This window comes from Martes martes, assembly GCF_963455335.1.
Source record: "Martes martes genome assembly, chromosome: 8".
NCBI lineage: Eukaryota > Metazoa > Chordata > Mammalia > Carnivora > Mustelidae > Martes > Martes martes.
In genome coordinates, this window is record NC_137895.1 from 45,033,339 (window position 1) to 45,055,082 (window position 21,744).

The 21,744-nt window shown below is 40.5% G+C and overlaps 1 protein-coding gene across 1 annotated transcript in view; it reads right to left on the reverse strand.

The window, feature by feature from the left end:
* TRHDE (thyrotropin releasing hormone degrading enzyme) overlaps positions 1 to 21,414 on the reverse strand; it is a gene marked incomplete at its 5' end in the record, with an annotated part of 379,638 nt that extends 358,224 nt beyond the window's left edge. Inside the window, 2 exons of the mRNA XM_080811630.1 lie at positions 8,555 to 8,828; positions 20,504 to 21,414. Of these exons, the coding sequence (XP_080667756.1) occupies positions 8,555 to 8,828; positions 20,504 to 21,414 (1,185 nt within the window). The remainder of the gene's footprint in view (positions 1 to 8,554; positions 8,829 to 20,503) is intronic.
* Between the last annotated feature and the right edge of the window lie 330 nt (positions 21,415 to 21,744).

Genomic DNA, 21,744 nt, shown 5'->3' on the forward strand with positions numbered 1-21,744 from the left:
CCCACTGCTTTGGCCCACATTCTTATCCTTATTTAGATCTGTTCTCATCCACCCTCAGAGCCAGAGCAAGAGACGTGAGCACTTTCCCAGCTCCTCAATGGTGACTTTACACCACTATACCTCCACTTCCATTAAAATAAACTCTTCTTTCGGAGGTCATGGCTTTCACCAATCCTCTTCCACATCTAGGCATCTAGGTGTTACACTCGAGAATCTGAAGGCTGGCATAGTTTTCTTGCCACATGCTCAAGGATTCTCCCTTAGTGTTTCTGGTGTTTGTTCCAATATGGCCCCACAGTTCTCTGTTCCCTCCATGATTGTATCTTCAATCCTCTTCATCCATCCAACTTTGCAATAACAGGCTTAAAACTCCTTCAACTCATCCTGAAATCTGAAACCCCCCACTCTACCCCAGACCATCTTTCCACCTTACTCCCTTTATCATTCTACTCCTACTTTTTATTCTCATGGTGACTTCTATTCACCAACTCTCCCAATCCATTTTCCATGAATATCACTCCCATTGTGGGTTCTCTCGCCTTTCTGCCTCTCTGGACACCATAGCCTATGATTTCAACAAGGCCTTTATGATCACTCTTTTACTGCTACCCCCTTGACTACTGGCCCTTGTCTGCCTCATCAGTCTCTCAGGCTGAACCTCCCCACATCTGTTTTCTCTGTTCCTGGTCCTGGGTTCTTTAAACAGAAAGATACAAAACAGTGTTGGCTATTTCCCCTACGAAGACAAGCCATTAAACATCAAGTAGCCATTGGCTTCTGTCTGGGATCTTCTTGGTTCTCTTCCTATAGATTCAGCTCTCCCATATCTAAAAGTCATCCACAAGTAGGTTCTGCATAGATTTATTTTCTTATCCCTTCCATAACTAGCACTATTAAAAACAGGCTACAGTCACCACATGCATTTCTTCACTCTACACTCACTTCTTAGCAAAACTCATCAGGTCTGTTCCTCCCACACTAATGAAATTTGAGGAGGTTCATCAATTAAATCATTTTCCTTTTTAAGTTATCAAACTTCTTGGCTCCAATAAACTTGTGATCTAGCCACATAGCTTTCTGACAAGACTGCAGACCCAACTGGATGACCCAAACCTGACTCAAACTTATCTCTCATGCAGCAGAGGTGAGCTGGGAGCTATAATCCCAAGGCAGGCACCCACAGGACAGCCAGCCTAGGGCCATCTCACTGGCAAGCCCAACTCTTGCCAGCCAATCAACAACACTCAGAAACTTTGCCTTCCTAATAGGGGACAGAGACAATCCCTGGTCCTTCAGTATTTAAGGGCCACCCAATCCCCCCCCCCATACTAGATCCCCCAGAGCCTAGACTCTGTACTGAATTCAGCTCCCTGTTTGGCAGTAAAACTTTTCCCCTCAGTACTCAACTCTCTTGAACAACACTTTTCACCTACATGTTCCTACAGAGTTCCTAAAAACAAACAATATCTGTATTATAACATTTGCTATTTATATTTCAATATTAGTCAAACATTTTTCACAAATTTTCATGTCATAAATTAATCAAAAGATTTTGGAATACCCCTGGCCTTGTGACTTCTCTAAAGGGAATTCACTCACTTAGATGTTCAATGGACTTTCAATGAGTACCTATCATTTTCTAGGTGCTGAATCTTACAAAATCTTACAAAGATGAATAAGATATGGCACCATATCTTATTCATATCCAAAAGTTCACAGTCTAGAAGAACAAAGAGTCCAGCAAGAAAGGGCTATGAACAGTGAGATACTGACTATAAGGGATGAGTTTGCAAAACATTCTAGGAGTAGAGAGGAGGAAGATGGCTGTCTCTTATTGGGGTCATCAGGAAGCCTCTATTTATATTCCTAAATTGACTATAATCTAACTCTTCTGTTACTGTTTTTTTTTTCTCAGTGGACCTTATTATATTTGTAATGCAATCTAAACAGAATGTCTAATGACAAAAGATCTACTATTAACATGAATTTTTTTCATACTGGAATATATGCTTAGAGCATATTAACCTACACTTGCACATCTCTTGTTAAAATGAGACCTAAGCTTTATTTTCAATAGGAAATTACATGGAATAATCCCATGTTTTAAGGGTATATACACAATATCACTAGAATTCTAGCATCAGAAATGTGTGTCACATATATGCTTGCATACATTTTCCTTGGTATATTTGTAATATTTATCACTACTATAAATTTTGTGTAACCCTCCTGTTGTAGGCAGTCCACACAATAAAACTAAAAGAAAACATCTGCAGCACTGGTAGTAGATTTTTCCCAGTGTGCCTTCTCTAGAAACTCCTCTTCTTTGCAACATACCCTCCCATCCATGAGGTGAAGCAGAAGATGCCATGTTCCTATGATGTGACTCCACATGTATACTGTCTAGACACAGTGACCAGAGATGATCACATGACCCGTACAGGGGCAATCAGTTAACACTCCTTATAAGTCTGGGAGTTTCTAAAGGTCATTTTCCCTCTTGGGTCCTCCATGGCAGTATGTGAAACTTGGGGACTTTTGTTGGCAATATGATACCATGTGAATCAAAGAACAGAAGTCTGTCCACAGTGAGTAAAGCAAAGCAGAAGCAACACTGTTGAGGACCTGCCATAGGATTCCTAAGCTTCTCACAGGACTCCAAGCCCCAGGTCTATCCCTGACCTGGGATGCCTTGAGATATCCCAATACCTTCCTGATAAATTTTCCTTTTTGCTTAAGCTCACATTGAGTTTTTGCAACTTCCTAATAAAAAAATGCTGACAAATAAAATTTTATATATCCAGTTATAACAGGATGAACAGAATATTTGGGCAGTGTAGACTGTGCAGCCAAGAGAATGGCCAACAAAAATGAAAACCCTTCATTGGTTGTGATAGACAATTCAGAATACATAGGGAATCTGGAGGAAAGAAACATTCTATTATACCACATCCTTGATTCTTTGCTCAAGAGGCACATTCTTGAGTCTTTGCTCTTCTGCTTCCCCAATGTTTACTTATTCCTATCTTTTGTCCTTCACCAAGTCCTACCATTTTTTCTTTTAACATGCCTTTCATATCCATACAACCTTATCCATTTACACTATAACTACTCTAGTCCAGAGTTTCTCAGGTGAAAAACCTAGTCTTAACCCCAAACCCCTCACCCCACTCTCCTCATGTCCACATATTTTCCATGCTTTTCTCAGGCAGATTATAAAAATTACGCATGTCATGACTGCAGCTTTTAAATTCTCAGTGGCTCTTATTGTTAACTGAACAAAATCTGAAAACGTAGCCTGGCATCAAGCTCTTTCACAATCTAGTTTCCATCTACCTCTCAAATTTATACATCCCTACTCCCTTCTAGGATTTCTGAACATATTATCAATTTAATTGTAATCATCAGAGTAAGAACAATGTGTCAGACACCATGCTTAGGATTTTATTAATATAGTCTCCTATAATACATATAACTACTGTGATGGTTTCCAGTGAGTCTGCAATGACACTATTCTTATTGAAAGATGGGGTCTACATTCCCACATTTGCTAGAATCTGGGCTGCTCTATTTGTTCCTAATACAGGGCATTAAAAGTGACACTGTTAAACTTTTTAGGCTGGGTAATATAGCAATTCCTTGCTCAAAGAAAGAGAGTGAGGAAAAGGTAGTGACTAATACCATCTATGTAACCATTTATAATGGAGTGAACAGGCAGTGTAGGCCCCTTGATACATTCACCTTTGAAGGCCTGGGGCACCAGTACTGTGTTTGACGACTTCAGGCCACCAGGCAGCAAGGTAGCTCAGGCTACATGGAGAGACCACCCATAGATGCTCCAGATGAGAGCCCCAAATAAGGGGCCAGAAACAGCCAACATCAAGTAAAGACACTTAGTAAAGATGCTCCCAGATGAGTCTGGCCCCCAAGTGTCAAGTCATCCCTGCTGTCAAACCCTCCCAGCTAAGACATTGGACAGCAGAGTCCTCCCCTACTCTGTACTGCCCACACTCAGGACACACAGAATCCACATGCATAAGAAATAGTTATTTTTTTATTGCTAAGTTTCATAGTGATTTCTAATTAATCAATATCAATCGGGGCTACTTTTAGTGGAAGCAGGGCACTGGCAGAGCAGAAGACTTAAAACATGAGGTACTGGCTTTGGGATTGGACTGTGGGTGACAGTAAATGATCCTTGAGAGGACCACATATCTGAAGCTTTATGGGCTTTAAGGAAGCTGCTGGTGACAGAATGAAGGATGTTAAGGTAAATGGTATTGGAAGCTAAAGGAAAGGAGTCCTCTGTCACACAGTAGAAACAAGTCTGGCAACACTGATGTCTGTAATGCTATGTAAAATAGGAAATATAACTATATTTTCTAGCTCAGAAGACTTTCAAGTAGAATACGGAAAGTGCCACCAACGCCTTCTCTCTGGCCATGAAAAATCCCAAACAGGGGAGATGAGCTTAAGAACAAACTGTCCAGTTTCCAAGCAAAATTTGGAGCTTGAAATTAAAACTCTTCTCCTTCCCAGGCTCTCCAGATGGCAAGAGATTCTCAAAGTAAGAAACGGACTCAGGGAGGAAAAATATAGGTCACTGTCAGGAAAAGATGGTCTAAAGATGAAGCCAAGGACTCAACTTCAGGAACTGTTATGACTTCAAATACTTTTAAAGTGGTGCCCTTCAAACCTTTTCAAACAGATAAAAAGTTTCTAAGGACATTAAGGTTGTGCCTCATAAACCTTCTCTGTTCAGTAACAGAGCATCTAAGAGTGTCATGAGCATTGTTCTACAAAGCCTCACAGTAGACAAAGGCTCATATTAAAGAGACCCAGGGTATAGTTTTGTCTAATGGAATGCATGTAACTGGATACACAAAAAGTCCAATTTTTAAAAAAATAATTATACCTGGGGGTGCCTGGGTGCCTCAGCTAAGCATCTACCTTTAGCTTAGGTCGTGATCCTGGAGTCCTGGGATGGAGCCCTACATCAGGTACCCTGCTCAGTGGGGAGTCTGCTTCTCCCTCTGCCCCTCACCCCACTCATGCTTTCTCTTGTGCTCTCTCACTCTCAAATAAATAAAATCTTCTAAAAAATAATAATTATACCTGTTTTGACTTAAAGCAATGGAACCAATGCAAATAATAATAATAATAATAAGCCTTTGGACCCTTAATTTTTTACAGATAGGAAGCAAGCAGAGAAGGCTATTCCATGGCAAACACAAACTAATTTTTAATTACAAAAGAAAAGATGCCTTAAAAGGCATAACTAAGAACCCAAGTGATGGTGCCAAGTGCCAGAAAGGACAAAAGGACAATTTATATGGGACAGTATTAAGCCATAATTTTTAAATTGCCAACATGTGCCCACTTGGATTTCAGAACTGCTATGGGCCAACAACTGCTATGTCCTCCCATTTTCTCCATTCTTGAATGGAAACTCCTTTTAAAACAATCATATTCCCAGCTCAGCATCATCTGTTGTGGGAGAGAAGATAGATAACATGTCCCTTTAGTTAACAGGTCTTCAGAGCAAGAGAACCATGTCCAAGAAATGAAATCCAAATAGTCTCATCTGCACCTAGACCTGAATCAGATGGTGCGATCCTGGATCTCAGACTTCAGCCTGATGTTGTAATGCAGTGAGACCTATGGGTGAGTATATTTTGTATGTGAAATGAATGTAAATAACTTGTGGCCTGAGAGAAGATGTACTGATTTGAAAACGCATCCACAAATTCACCACAAATTCAAGAATTGAATTCAAGAATTCAAATTCTTCCCATTTTTCAAGAGAAGCCAGAAATAAATAATTTTATGTGCAATCTCTCAATTTCTAAATATCAACAATTAATTACAAAAATATTAAGCCATTTTAGGGATGGGTAAACAAAATAGGTCTCCCAGCTTGGATTCCACCTGAAAGAGGCACATGCAATCGCTGTACTAGAAGGATCTGAGAGTTTTTTAGCAAAGTGCAGAAAACGTGAGAAGTAAATGATGATGATTCAAATACACACAGTTGAGGCACTATTAGGATTCAGCTGCAAGTTATTAAGGTGCTACTCTAGTTATGCTCTTACAGCTCAAAGAAAACTGTGTCAGCTCTGCTCCAACATGACCACCTGGACTTCACAAGACTGTCCCCACCCCCAAGATCCTAAAGCTAAACTTCCACTCCTTCCAGCTGTTAAGAGTTCAGAAATGTGCTTCCTATGTGCTCCTTCCCAGTAATAAAGAGGAAACGTGATGAAAATAAAAACAGATTGGATATCCAAGGGGTGACAAAAAAAAAAAAAAGAACCAGGTTTTAAACTGTATTTCCACAATTGATAAATAAGGGCTCCCAGTGGCAATGTTGTTTTCCTTTTTATTATCCTTAGCATTTTTAGATTATATAATCTAAAATTTTATTTCAGTTGACCTTTCGATGTTCTCTGGTAGCATGTTTTATCTTTTCTACATACAAATTATTAAGGAGGAATTTTAAAATATTTACTAACTACTTGGATTCTTAACCCTAATAAAAGTCACATCTAATAATTAGAATGTGTCTGGTTTTAAATATAGGTCACTTAGCAACAAGCTTAATTGTGTAGGGGTGAGAACACCTTTAAGATGCTTTAAAGAAAACATACTAGAAAAAACACTTCCAGTGTGCCCCATGCTGCAAGCTGATGCACAGCAAGCCAGCCATCAACTTTTGAAGACGTCAGAGTAAATGAGATGTCTTGGTGTTCCTTTTCTGTGTGTGGTCCAACATGTATAGTCTTGAAGTATCCATAGGAGACTCGACAAACATCAGAGGAACTCAACATATCAAATGAGTACAAGTCCAGAAGAGCAAAATATCTTCTGGCCCTCTATAGCCAGCATTTAGGACCTAATTTTAATGATTATGTAGATTAATTCACTATACACAGTTCTTCAATAATGGCATTAATTTTTTATGCAGGCAGATTTTACTTTTTAAATAGGTGCCACAGTGATTTAAATTGAAAGTAACACTGAGAAAATTTATTGATCCAAACCTATTTTTCAAAATTTATGTTGTTTTGTACCTATGAACTTCTTACAGAACAAGAATATAGATTTCTGTTAACTCCTTTTGTTACGTTTGAGCAATGCTGAATACAATGGCCCCGGAGAGGGAGAACCATTACTTGAATTCTTTTACAGACATACAGCTGAAACAATGAAACAGAGTTCCCAGGGCACATGGCAGGAAAAAGCCCAAAATTTGGGATCAGACCAACATAAGTTTGTCTTGCAGCTCTACCACTTATTTAACTTTTTGACTCTGGGTAAGTTACTTAATCGCTTTAAACCTCAATTTACTTTATTCATCTGGAAAAACAGAATCATAATACCTTACTTTAGGAGCAACATAAAAATTAAGATAGATACATATTTATTGTGTAAGTCATTGAAATAAGGAGGAAGTTGTTAACTCAGCATGGCATGACCTGACCTGACTAGTGCCAATACAATAAACAGCATGCAAAAAATGCTTGGAACACCATGCTGTCACAAATGATAGTTATCACAGAATGTCCAATTGCATCTTATTGTAAATTAAATGCAGAGCATGTCTTCTCTAGGCTTCCTATATATCATGCTCCCCTAAGAATGTATTTCTATACACTTCGGTATTACGGGCTAAGAGAAGCTTTATAACCCTACAGAAATTCTAGCACACTGGCAGATGAACTCATGGACAAAAATACTCGTTGAGCATTGTTGCCAATCAGAAAAATTAAAATGGTTATCTATAGGAGGATGACAGATTTTGACATCTTCGCTCAAACCATTCTATTCAGATAAACCACAAAAACATAATTTAAATCAAAAATTAAAATGAAATAACTTAGAGAATGATATCTATAATATAAACCACTTATGTGAAATTTTAAAGCACGGCATCTATTATAGAAATATACATACACACATACTTGGTAATCGTATGATAATATGCATAGAAATGGCAAACATCAAATTCAGGACAATAGTTATCTCTAAAGGAGGAGGTAAGGCAATGAGATCAGGCAGGTGCACACAGAGGGCTTCAATTCTATCTGGTGTCTTTTACTTTCTCAAAAACTAAATTAGACTAGAGCAAAGATGGTAAAATGTTTAGATTCTCTAGAGCTGGCTTGTAGGCTTGTGGAGTTCATTACATTATTCTTTATATTTTCTGGATATTTGAAATATTTCATGAAAAATAGAAGCAGCTTTCCCAGTCCCATAAATAAAAAGCAATTTCCCAAAGCAGAAAACAGTTGTTTCAGAAATACTCAGAAGATAAAGAGGGATGGGGATGCTGGGGGCGGAGGAGGTGGTGAAAGGGACAAGAGGGGTGGGTATGGAAAAGACACTCCTCTTTGACTCTAGAAACCAGGAAAGTAATTTCCTGCCAAGGGTTAACAAAAGAATTTAGCTATGTACGTCCTGAAGAGGATAAAAATGATTCATTCTTAATCCAGAAATAAGATTACTATACAATGCGTACATTATCTAAAAACATATTTAAGTTTAAAATACTTACTGCAACCCCACTCTTGGTGGTAGTTTCTCTGTATGTGAAGTTGCAGATCGCCCAGGCTAAATAATATGTAGACATGAGAGGGGTCTGTGAAAAGTGATCCGTAACCCATCCATCTTCCTCAAACACGGAAGTTTCCACGGGCATATTGGATAAAGATAAATAGGTTGCTTGATGCTTGATGCTAATTTTGAAAGTAGCCTTGTAGATCGGCTCGTCAAAACAAGGAAATGCCTTTCTGGCATGGGTAGGTGAAAACTGAGTGACACCAAGGAATCTGGAAAACAGAAAATGACGTTCTCAATTACATTTATGGCTTGAGTTAAGTTATGACCATTTTACATGCTTCTGCTGATAAAATAATGTATTTTGCCAAATTGCAAGGTAGTTTCTTCTGTGCCAAACTTAGGTGCATGAATAGTATGAAAGTATAATTCGTATGTATTTCCCCAACAATAAAAATTCTTTGGGGAAGTTTTTATCTCAATGAAAGCAAATCCTCTAAACCCAGACCAGTGCTTATTAGACGAAACATTACACTTTTCAGAAAAACAATTCATCAGCATCCCATTGGCAAACACTGGAAAACAATAGTTCTCATTTTTGGTATGCCCTCACTTTCCCCTCTAAATTTATGTAAGTTAATGAAACTAAAATTCAAAAGATGTCATCAGATACGTGTAGAATATAGACCATCAGTGGGAAACATCTGTGCCCTCAAATTTCAGCTAGATGAGATCTGACTTTGTTAAGGACTTTGAAACCTGACAAACGTTGGTCTAAATTCTGGCTTTGCAACATTCTCAGCCATATCATCTTGGATGACTACTAAATTTCCCTAAGGCTTAGGTGTCCATTGCTTGAAAGGAAATAATCAAGCCTAACTTTTAAAAAAGTACTATAAAGCTTAGTGGGGAGAAAGGATACAAAGCACGTATCACTGTGAAAGATGAAAAGTAACCATCGGGCAGTTAAGAAATGGCGGCCAATGATTTACAATGTCTATAACTTTTCTTGGAGTGGTTTAACGCACGTTTCTATTGACTAATCCAGAGACTATCAGTTTTACGACTCACAATACATATTTATTATACAAATTATAACCTTGGTATTATTGTGTTAATATAATACAGGTAATTGTACATAATAAATATATAAGAAACATGGCAATGTAGATATAGGTGTATATATCTCTATTAAGTATATTTAATGCCTTCAAGTTTTCAGATCAAGCTGCAACATTGCACGTCATTAAAACTAACTAGAAGCAACCTCTTCATTCTTCCACAGTTATTACAAACGAAAATACTCAAACTAAGTAATTTAGGGACACCCTTTTAACTTGAAAAAGAAGCCATCATTTATGAAAACATTTATGATACAAATCAATTTAAACTTTTCTGATAATATTAGTTACAAAACTCAATACAAGGCAAGTCAACATCAGACCCTTCATAAAACATGACTGAGTGCTGAAGTCACTTCTTTAAGACTCTTTCCCCCAGAATTAGTTCTGCCACCACTCCCCTCTTCATCACCCACAACGTTCCTGGTTAATCTAACATGGCACCCTTTCCCACTGAGCTCAAACCTGGCCTCAAAATTATTCTCAGCATAACACTTGAGGCAGCTGCTGGCAATCAATAGGAGTTGATATATGCATTGAATCTTATTGGCTATCCCCGGTTCAAACCATCAGATGCAAATGCTTATACCTTTTTAACATTGTGAAGCTTTTACATTTATCCTTGAGAGTCTACTTTTTTAAAAGTTAATTTTGAAACAGAGAAAAATAAGACATTCTAAAGATTAACTGTATACTTACTCTCGGAAAGAGGATTTTGGGGAGTTATCTTGAAAAGAGTACTGGGTTGCCACATACCAAGCTTGGGTAACTGCTAGAGCCTATTTTTTCATTAGTAGAAGGAAAATAATAATGCTTTCTATGCTTTCCTTCCAAAGCTGTCGAGATGATAAAATGATATAATATATGGGAAAAAAGTCTTAACTACAAATCTTTAGACAAGTAAAAGGTTAAAGTCGGAAGCAATCTTAGGAACAAACTGTCCTCTCTCATAAATTTCTAAAATGAAAAAGTAATTCCAGTAGGGTTAAGTGATTTGTCCAAAGTTACACTAGCAATTAACACAAAGCTGGGTCTAGAAGTCAGTTTCTGCATCTGAGTAAAAAGTTATTATATTTCAAGAACAGTAAAATAATCTTTAGCCATAATTTATAAACAATGTTTTAATTTGACTATTGGTAATAAAGTTCTTCTTTCCAAAAATGCCAGTACCATGGTAATATTTTTCCTTATGATTTTCTATTGATAGTAATATAGTTTTGTTTAATGAGAGGTCCGTTTAATAAAATATCCTTTCAGTTAGAAAGTACCCATTTACAATTTTCTCTTCACATGCTTTTGTCTTCCATAATGTTTTTGAATCTCATCTTTCCATCTCATTAATTGAAATGTCCACTGAGCTTGATATTTCTTTCCTGAGCTCTTTAAAAGTTACCTGCAGGATTCCATATATGGGTAAAGAGCGTTTCTTTTTAATTTTCAAGTGTCTGAGAACTCCAGTTCCATCACTGACAGACATCTGCTGTGTGTGAGCTTTTTAGGTACATGGTAGGGTTTTTTTAAAGATATGACCTTTTTTGTTCTTAAGGTCATGATCAGGTAGACGACTAATAATACTGGGGAAAAGGCTCTGCAAGAGTTCAACAGAAGGGTTGCAATTAGAATGTCTTAGTCATTAAGTAAAAATCAAAGGTATCTTTGGCATTTAGTAATTAGTGGGTAGGAATTTATTAGATATAGAAGATTTAATACATCTGGGTTAATGAGAAATTCATAAACCAAATATTTATGCAGAAGAATCATGTTGTGTACGCTCTTTTTGCCTTATATAGTAAGTAAATATGTTAGTAAAGCTAGCAATTTAAATCACTGATTCTCAGGGTTGAAAGGAATATAAAGACCATCTAGTGCCTTTTTCTGCAATTAATATTCTTAATGAATTCACACACACAGTATATATCTATGCACAGAGGGCCACCATATATTCTGATAATGTCTAAATGAGGAAATACCAATTTCACAGTCTGGCAACTGAGGACGATTGCAATTGAATTTCAATTCGGTATTTAGGAAATCAAAAGAAGTCCCTTGGTAAAGAAGAGTGGTTGGACTAGATTACTTTTTAGGTCTTTTCCAAGCTCGAGATCCTATAACTGAACAAAACTGAGAAATAAAATATTCCCCGAACTTGATGAGATTTTTTCTTGAATAATAAATTACACTACCGCTAAATAGCTTTTTACTACAAGCTCTGTCGCGCATTTGTTTCTCTTAATCATCATTCTTGGGTGTTCAACACTGAGGAGAAAAAGATAAATATATATGCTTCCTTCCCTCAAGGAGTTTATACTCTAATAAAAGAAATTAAACAAATACCTAACCAGGTATTCTACAAAAAGCCATAACAAAAAAGGAAAATGTATGAAGACATTACATTCTCCTGAAGCAAGACTTCTCAGTTTCCACACTACTGACATTTTAGATTGGATAATTATTCTTTGTTGAGGGCTGACCCGTATCCTGTAGGATGTGTAGCAGCATCCTGGGGCCCTTATCACTAGATGCCAGTAGCACTTTCCACCCCATCTGTGACAACCTAAAGGAGGGGCAGGGCAAATACTCAGTTGAGAGCCACCTGCCTTGGGAATGGAAGAGACTTCACAGAGGAAGAAGCATAACAATTGGTCTGAAAGCCTGGGTAGTATTTTAAAGGTCAGGAGCAGATGAAGTAAGGCAGTTGACTCCACATAGCACAGAAATAAGCCTTTAAAAGAGTGTTGACTCACTTATTAAGTTAGTGTTCTGCCTGGCCTCTCATGGATTCTGGCTTTAACAGGTCTCAGCATTGCCTGTCCATCTCTTAACACCTCTCTTACCCTCGATACTCCTCTGTCTAACAAAGAACCTAGTGCAATGCTCTGTCCCCTCAACACGCAACAGTGTCTGCTGGATTTTCAAAATATCATTCTGCTTTCGTCGTTGCCTTGTTAGGGTTGCCTTCAGTTGGTGGAAGTGAGACTTGTTTTCTGTTTACTGTCATTCAAAACATCAAAGAAGCCTCTAAACAAGGTGACTTGGAGTAGAAAGTAATGAATTGGGGTTTTGAGTAAATTCAAAGTAAGTCTGAAGTGGTAGCAGGACACCAGATAGAAGAAATACAAAAAATAATTAAAAATAGAAACATTTTCGTATACAGTATGGACACGAAATACACACGTAAATGCAGCAAGTAATATAAAACAGCAGGAGGCAGAAGGTAATCGGGACAAGTATTTCATTTTCTGTGTTTCTCCTGCTTTTTAAACAAAATCATTTTTATCTTTTAATGAATCTCTCTATTACCATAAAAAATGCTACTTCCAAAAGTGACATCCTAGAAGTGTCATTCCAAGAATGTCACTTTAGCATAACTAGAAAAACAGAAATAATATACATGTATTTTAATTCTCTTCTATCTAAAATAAATTACTTTATTTCTTAACAACTTGCCTATTTGACATTTTGGTTGAGCTAAGAAGGAGGGCGTAAAGCTCTGTGTTGCCTCTGAAGGATACAGAGAATTGATTTCTTCTTATTTCTGCGGAAGTTCACTAGGCAAGCTACTTGTGTCAAGTCATTATGATAAGATCCAGCAGAAGTAATGCATTAATGTTGGCTGATATTGCCAACAAATTACTGTATGTGATACAAAACAATTTCTGTTCCATTATTTTCAGTTCGCCTTTTTGTAAAGTTAAAATATGCATAGGAAACCAACACTTGCATGACTCTGTTAGCATTCAGATTGATTCGTGACTTTTCACTGTGGAACCCACCCAAACCAAGAGAACCTGACAAATGGCATGCCCTATTCGAGAGGTTTCCGTCTGGACCACATCTTTGCACACCACACATAAAGCAGCGAGAATGATCTTCGAGTTTCCTTCTACCTCAATTGCAATTTGCCTGGTGTTGTCACAGTTTCTGACTCTTAATAAAAACTCCCAAGACCTAAAGAAAAGTTCCAATGGAAATATTCCACTGTTTGCAGTAGATGGACTCAGTTACAAGGTCATGGAAGTTACACACGTCCCATTTAAAGTTAAGGTTGTTAATCAAAATGCAAATTATTACTCAATGACAAAACATTTTAAGCTAAAACGGGTTGTTGTTTAGACTGCGTATTTTTATGTACTTCAATGAGTCATTAAACCTCTGCCATTTCAGAAGAAAAGTGCTCCTGCTGAATATTCAGTGCTATAAGCAAGCGTGTAATCTATTTTTTTAAATAACCATTCTAGTAAACTAAAAACATAATGCAATAATGCCAGCAATATGTATGTAGGAAGTGGTGCATATGTGAATAATCGTGTTATAAAAACAGAGCACAATATTCATAATTGTTTTCCTATTTATGTACTAAATACTCTTATCAAAAATGAGTCCTGAGTGCTTGATCACCATTGATGAAGAGTATTATGAATGCACTAAAATTACCTTTGCAGGCCATAATATTAGGTTCTCATAAGAATAAATAAACTAGTGTCTGGGATTCATTTGTTTCATATTGGAAGGAGGCAGAGCAATACGTAAGTATTATGAAATACCGCTACTGTCAGAACTCAAATAAAGTCTTAGGAACAACAGCTAATGACTAGTGTGCCTTTCCCTTCGTACTTGCGGTTTTTCTATTTGATGCACTAGCTTGCGGGGACAACGAAGGCAACCCCTGGCCCTTCAGCCACTGCTATTCTGGCTGCGGATAGAGAGCAGCACCATAACTAGAGAGCTGTACGTTCCTTTTGTTTCACACTCTCTTCCTGCTCTCTCGACCCCCTCCAGCTCACGGGGCCTGGACCAAGCCTGGGTTTCTCTCGCTGTGCAAAACCACGGTGCAGCTCTTCACTCTCTTCTTCAGAGTGGAAAGGCTCTGCTTCCTCCTCTCTGTCTTTTGAACTTTGCTTGGGAGGAAAAACAGAGCAGAAGGAGGAATGTCCACGGGTGACCATTTATTTCCCCACTGTCTTGATAATAGGGAAAATCCCCAACACAAGAATATTGACCCTATATGACCTTGTACCAATGCAAATAGTAGATCTCCAGCCATGGAATAATATAATAATATTAAAACCCCCCAAAGAGCTTACCAATTGTCAGACATGGCTCTAAATGCTTTATTACTTAACTTGTGATCCTCACAATAACCCTAGGAAACAGGGTATCATTATCCCCATTTTCCAGATAAGGATGCCAGACACAGAACAATTGGGAAATTTTGCCAGGGTCATAAAGCTAGGAAGTGGCAGAGTCAGGTCATGAACACAGGCAGCCTGGATCCAGAGTCCCTGAACACACTAAGCACACATGTGCTCTTCCGTCCAGCAACACAACCCAAAGCAGCTTTAACCTATTCTTCAAAGAGATGGAAAATAACCAGGATTGGTAATTTTAAAACTTTTTTCTTTGTATACCCATCCTCTGATTTTTTTTTTTTTCAGTTGTGTGGTCATAGGGAAAGATCTGAATAATTAAACTAAAACATCACCCTGCAAGTGAACCTAAGTCTACACTGGGAATTCACCCCACCCTAAGTCTACACTGGGAATTCACCTGATCCTGGAAAAATCAGTGCTAGAGCTCCCTAAACCAGGAAGCCACTCATTTACTCAGAAGCAGGGAAGGCAGGAGGGGTGAGCCAGGACACCCTCACCCCACTTCAGCCCCATCCAATCTTGCCAATATTATTTCCAACACCACCATATATTGTGGCTGCGTGAAATCATTCCAGATTGGCCAGGAAACTTGGGGGAGGGGGTATCTTTCAACTTTATATTCTTCCAATTTCCATGTAGTGAGATTCTACTTGCTAGAGAGAACATCCACTCTCTAGTGGCAAAAAGCAGGAAGACCTGGGACTTTGAAAAACTCTGGAGGAACCTAGTCACCATAGCAAATCTGAAAGCCTGTAAAGGACAAACAAATAATTAAAATGAAGTGGGCAATTCTGACAATGATGATGACAGGTGGGAGAATGAGCAGGGGGTGAAGAGGAACACCCTTCCTTACAAAAGGATGTATTAAAGATCAATCATTTCTTCCTTGCTCCTTTTATATCATTCTTGAAGCTGTGCTTAAAGAAGTGAGTGTTATTCTTGTCATCACATGGATAAATGTCCCCATCCTCAACAAACGGCCTCCAGCCCATCACCATGGGGGTGGGGGGAGAACTGGTTTGAGGAAATAAACATGCTTTGAAACCAAACAAATACCAGATAACCAGTCACAGGTCCACCTTTGTTTGAAACAGATCTAGAGCAGATAGGCCCTATTTAGGATTTAGAGTACTTTGCACACATAAAAACACAGACAAACTAATTTAACTCTTTGAGAGGAAGTATATATTGTATTACTATCCAGGGTAATCAAATCAGATAGCACCATGAAAAGCACGCAGGACAAACACCAATTGTATGAATTTTCCTATCTAAATGAGTCACTATTCATTATTAACTGATCAAAGCTTTTTTTTTTTTTTTTTTACTTAATTTATTTATTTGACAGAGAGAAGGAAACATCAGGAGAGCGAATCTGGCAGGGGGTGTGGGAGAGGGAGAAGCAAGCTTCCTGCTGAGCAGGGGCCTCAACAGGGGACCTCATCCCAGAACCCTGGGATCATGACCTGAGCTGAAGGCAGGTGCTTATCAGACTGAGCCACTCAGGTGCCTCTGATCAAAGCTTTTTAAAAATATTTTCCAGATTTGGTTTACTGATGGCATTCTGAATTATGACCGAAATCCAGCTTGGGACTCTGTTAGGCCATATGGTTATGTGTGCCTGACAGGAAAACAATGAGCTAAGTCCATTAAGGAATTCTTTAAAAAAGTTTTCACAGAAACAACTGGTTCTTACAGATTTTTCGGTTCAGAGCCTTCTACAGAGGAGCAAAAAGACATAAACTCTAACTTGCTCATATAAAGATATCTCCTCTCCGGAATGAACAACAGAAATGAGGCTGCTTTCAATATAAAAGCCATGTGGTGGTTTTCTAGTTTTTATTAAATATCATGATTATTAATTCAGTCCGGGAAAGTACGAGGTATCAAATCATGTACACTAATACCACAGAAGATCAAATGCCTATCCATAAAATCCTCTATTCTCGCCACAAGACCTTTGCAAGCGAGTTTTTTGCAGTTCTCTTTGAGAACCACAATCTTATTTTTCCATTTTATTTGGAGATCATGGTTTCTCTTTAAAATAATCCTTTACAGAAAAAGACCACCCATTTTTAATTTGTCTTCTGTAACTGTGGCATGTTATAGACCCAATCAAAGTTTGTCAAAAAAAAAAAAAAGTCTTCCATTTGAAAATGGATAAAACATTCATTTACTTTGAGTAAATTTCCTCTTTCGATCCAACCATCTGGTTCTAAATTAAGGTACCCTACTTTGAACATGGGTATGCTTGCCATCTGGCTACCCGAAAGCAGCAATTACTTCAGGTAAATGAACATATACCTAATTCTAAACAAGTATATTCTACTATAGGATAATCTGACATAAATACACACCCTTTTTATCTGCCTGCTATGCACCAACTTGAGGAAAAAATGAGTATGTGCTCTGCCTAATGGAGATAATTTACCGCTGTGTGTAAACATTTCAAATTCAAGAGAATTTATGTATTTGCAATATTCAACAAGTGGTGAATTTCTCATTATCCGAATTATCAACTGAAAGTAGAGAAGCCTTGGGGTTTCAAGGTAGAGTCTATCCTTCTGTCCTCTACCTTTCTCCAGTGCGGTATGGGAACCAGGAAAGGTTAAGTGTTCCATGTAGGACAAAACCAGGTCCCATTCAATACCTTGTGGGGGATAAAACCTTCCAAGGGTCACAGGTATATAGCAATAGTGAGATCTACTTTTCCTGCCCTCACCCAAATTCTTTCTCTCAGACTTCTGAGAAGTGAAACAAAGAATCACACTCACTCCTGGGTATTAATGTCTCCATATAGGCTAAATAAGGTGGACTCAGTTGCAGCACTGCTCTTTTAAATTCATCCAGTTGCTCTCTGTGACTCCCCATTGGCAGAATAAATACCTATTTTATTGCAAAGATTATCCAATAATTAACTTGGCAAAAACTACAACTAACTAAAGACCATGATGTTTTATCATTAATCACATGAAAATTTAGAATTTACATCTATGTCCTCTTTGAAAGTGTTTAAAAATATCAAATTACAGAGCATTTTGGGGACGAAATCATCACCAATCAAAGTCCAAACCTGACTGAGTTCCTGACATTGGTATGTTTTAAAAATTCTCGAAGTAGCCATGGTAACCACAACAATCAAAAAAAAAAAAAAGATTTAATAGGTGTAATGTTCACATAATTGTGAACAGAGATTTCCTTTGCCATATTAACTCTAGTTAGAAACACACTCAAGAAATTATCATATTCACTCTGGTATTGAAGGGGAAAAAAAAAAAGAAGAAGAAGAGAAGAAGGACTTTCTCTCAGATGCTGTTTAGAAACAAAAACCTGAGAGCTCCAAAAATATTGAATCCAGATTTTCTATTGGGATGCAGAATACAGCCACATGTGCTCTAGGTTAAACTTTCAACCAAGCCATTTACATGTTTGGGAGAAAACTGAAGGAGAGAGATTAAACACAAATATGCACTAGGGGTACAAGAAAACAGTTACGGGTCAAGCTGAAACATCTGGTCTTTTTAAGAGTCCTGCTAATTTGAATATACTGACCAAAACAAGCTCAGTTCCAACAAACATATTTTGGCATGGCTCAAAAAACAGGATTTGTTGGAAGTATTTATTTCACCAGAGCAAGATTTATCAGTGATATGTACTCCCACTATCGACATTTTGACATAAGCTTGTTTCCAAACACAACATGCAAATTTGCCTTCTATGCATTTCCCCCCCATATTTGATATGATGGTGGGTTTTACAAATGTATTTATTCTGTATTGTTTAGAATATGTTGAAGGAAGTGGTACAAGAGGGTTTAAATTATCCACACCTGATCTTAGTAGTTTGAAAGTGAATAATTTATACATTCACTTGTAGGAGGCTTTAACTATCACACAACTACTAAAACATTAGAAAATTTATCTGAGGTTGCTTCATAGCAATATATAAATGATAAAACTTTTGTGTTCTCCCATAACACACTGACATTTCCCAGCCTCCTATACAATAACAACTTGTCCTGGGAGTTTCCAGCCACCATAAGCCCCGGTCCATCAGAAAACCAAAGTTCAAGCCTCACTTCTCCACTGACAAACCTGCTGATCTCAGACACATGGGGCTTATCTCAGGCAACTGGGGCTGCTCTGAGCCCCAGTTTTCTGCTGTTGTGAAAATCATTTGAGGACAGAAGAGGCTCTTCCAGGGTTATCATTGCTAATCTCCAACCTGCCTCTACTTCTAAGGTTGTCAATTTCTTTTTTAAGGTCATTTCAGTTGTTTGCTGGCCCTATCATCATTTAATTAATCAAAGTTGTTTTAAATGCAATGGATTAGGGCAAAAAGCAAACATCACTTGTTTATTCATTCAGTAATATGCTTGAGTGCTGACTACCCCAGGATGCACAAAATAGCTCATATGTATATAGTGGACACTCTATATGCCCCTTATAGGTTAAGTGCTTTTCAGTGCGTTTGCTCATGGACACCTGCAACAATCCCTATGAAGACAGTACTTATTATTGTCCCCAAGTTAAAACTAAGAGTATGGGCTCTCGAGCCAAATTGCTTGGGTCCAAATCCCTGCCTTGTCAGCTCATTATGTGACATATTACTTGACTTCTCTGTGCCTCCATTTCCCTACCTGTAAGATAGGAAGTGTCTTGTGGGACTAAGTTAATATATTTGGCTGGATAAGCACTAGAGATAGCCATTTTCAGGAGCTGGTGACAGATTCGTCAGTGTCTTCCAGCCTTCACCACAGCTAGCTCTGCATCTGGGATTCGAACCCACTTCTGTTTGACTCCGAAATCTGAGGTCTAAACAAGTTGTGAAAAACCCCACAGCCTCTCAGAAAAAAATAAAATAAAACACTGCCCAAATCTAAAAAGCATCAAAGACACTCATTAACAAGGCATTGGAGACTGATGGCTAGCTTTCCCTCTTTGCACCACTGGAGTCATTTCCAGAGGCAGTAATTCAAGAACAACAACAAAAAACTAAAGTCACTCTGTGTCTGTGTTGAGAGACCTGGCAGCACCTGCAAGGACATTTCTCACTGGCATTGGCCACGACAGCCTCCCCCAGACCCCTGTCGCCCTCCCCCTCAGTCTGTCACCTGGACCTGCTCTCGCTGCTCCGAATCTCAACTTGCAGTTTTGGAAAACTTCATGCGGCCAAAGCTCACTGTCTGCTCTGTGCCTGCCAGATAACAGGCGAGGTGGGCATGCTGAGGGGGAGGGAAGGATTTTGCCCTGCACTGCCATCTCACCTGGATGCGCTACAGCCCTGGCCTTTGACCCCGCGAGTATTTTCCCTCGACGGTATCTTGGCAGGCTTTCGATGTCACCCTGGCATCGCTCAGATTTCACACTACCCTTTAAAAATTGCTAGGCGCCATGCTGGCTAAGGAACTTTGACAGGAGGGAGTTCCAGACTAGAGGAGGGGGTGGCATTCAACGTTTGGTGCTGGTGACCGTGTGGAGTCGGCAGCAGTGAAAGCCCTGGCATCTGGGAGACCCCAGGGGTTCTGGGTGACGGCCCTACCCCACCTTCGCTTCCTTCACCCACCCCGCGCTTTTCGGTCTCGGAAGCCAACCCGGTCCCCAGGGTCGCCGGCCGCCCAGCCTTTCGAGCAGCCTGGCTGGGTGGGGCGGTGCCGGGCACCGCCTCCCTCCCTACCTTCTCTCCCCGTGGAGCACGTAGGAGCTGCGGAAGAAGCCCAAGAGCTCGTTCTCGATCAGGGCGTTGTAGATGATCTTCAGGTTGTAATTCCTCTGCGCGTCCAGGGTCCTATTCAGCACCACCACCAAGACCTGGGTTTGCGGGTAGAGGAAAAAACCGGCCACCGGGACAGCCCCCGCCACCCGGTCCTCGGCCACCTGCACCTTCTCAACCGCCACCCGGGAGGCGTGCAGCACGACGTAGCGGGTGGCGTTCCGGCACGCGATCTCCACGTTGACCTCGCCGGAGAAGGTGAAGTTCTCCATGAAGGCGGTGAGCATTAGGTTGTAGTGCAGCGGCTTGAGGTGCCCGGACAGGCGCAGCTGCGTCCACGGCTGCCACTGCTCCCGCTCCTCCTCCGACGGCGGCTGGGCGGACGGGGTCCCAGGGGTGGCCTCTCCGCCTACCTCGGGCTGCGAGGAGTCCCCGCCAGCCTGGTGGTTACGCCGGGCGGAACCCGGAAGGCTCCCGTTGCCCCCGCGTGCCGGGAAGCCGGCGAGACCGCCGTCGGCGCCCGGGGCTGCGCTGGCTCCACACTCGTCGAAGCGCAAGCTGAGCAACACCGCGAGCATGGTGACCGCGAGCAGTGCCACGATGGACACCGCGAAGGCCAGCACGAGCCGCTTGTGCACCGTGATGTGGCGCTCGGTTGTGCGGGGTCGCACCCCCACGGAGTCCGTCCACGGGTCCGAGAGCCCCCTGCCGCCGGCCCGGAGCGCGGCGTCGTTCTCCCCCATGGTGGCCGCGAAGGGTGAGCTGCTCTTCTCAGCCCCCTCCTCCTCCTCCTCCTTCTTCTTCTTCCTCTTCTTTTTCTTCTTCTTCTTTTTCTTCTCCTCCTCTTGCTCCCCCCGCTCGCCGTCCAGGGCCATCACACAGCCGCCTCCTCCTCCCCCGCCCCCTCCGGCACCCCCCGCGGGCGGGCCACCCGGGCCACCGCGGGCGCAGGCATCAGAGAGCGCACGCGGGCCGAGGGCGCGACGCCAGTTGGGACCCTGGAGACGCCGGCCCAGGTTCTTTTAAGACGGGTTCTGGCCGCAGGCGACGGCAACCTCAGCGCCCCCCATCAGCCCCGCCTTTCTCCGGACACTGGCGGCCGAGGCGCGGGGCGGCGAGGTCTGGGACGCGCCCAACTTAGGGAGCGTCTCGCTCGCCCCACGGCGCGCTACTTCTCCGGCCGGCGCGGGGCGCCGGGGCACATG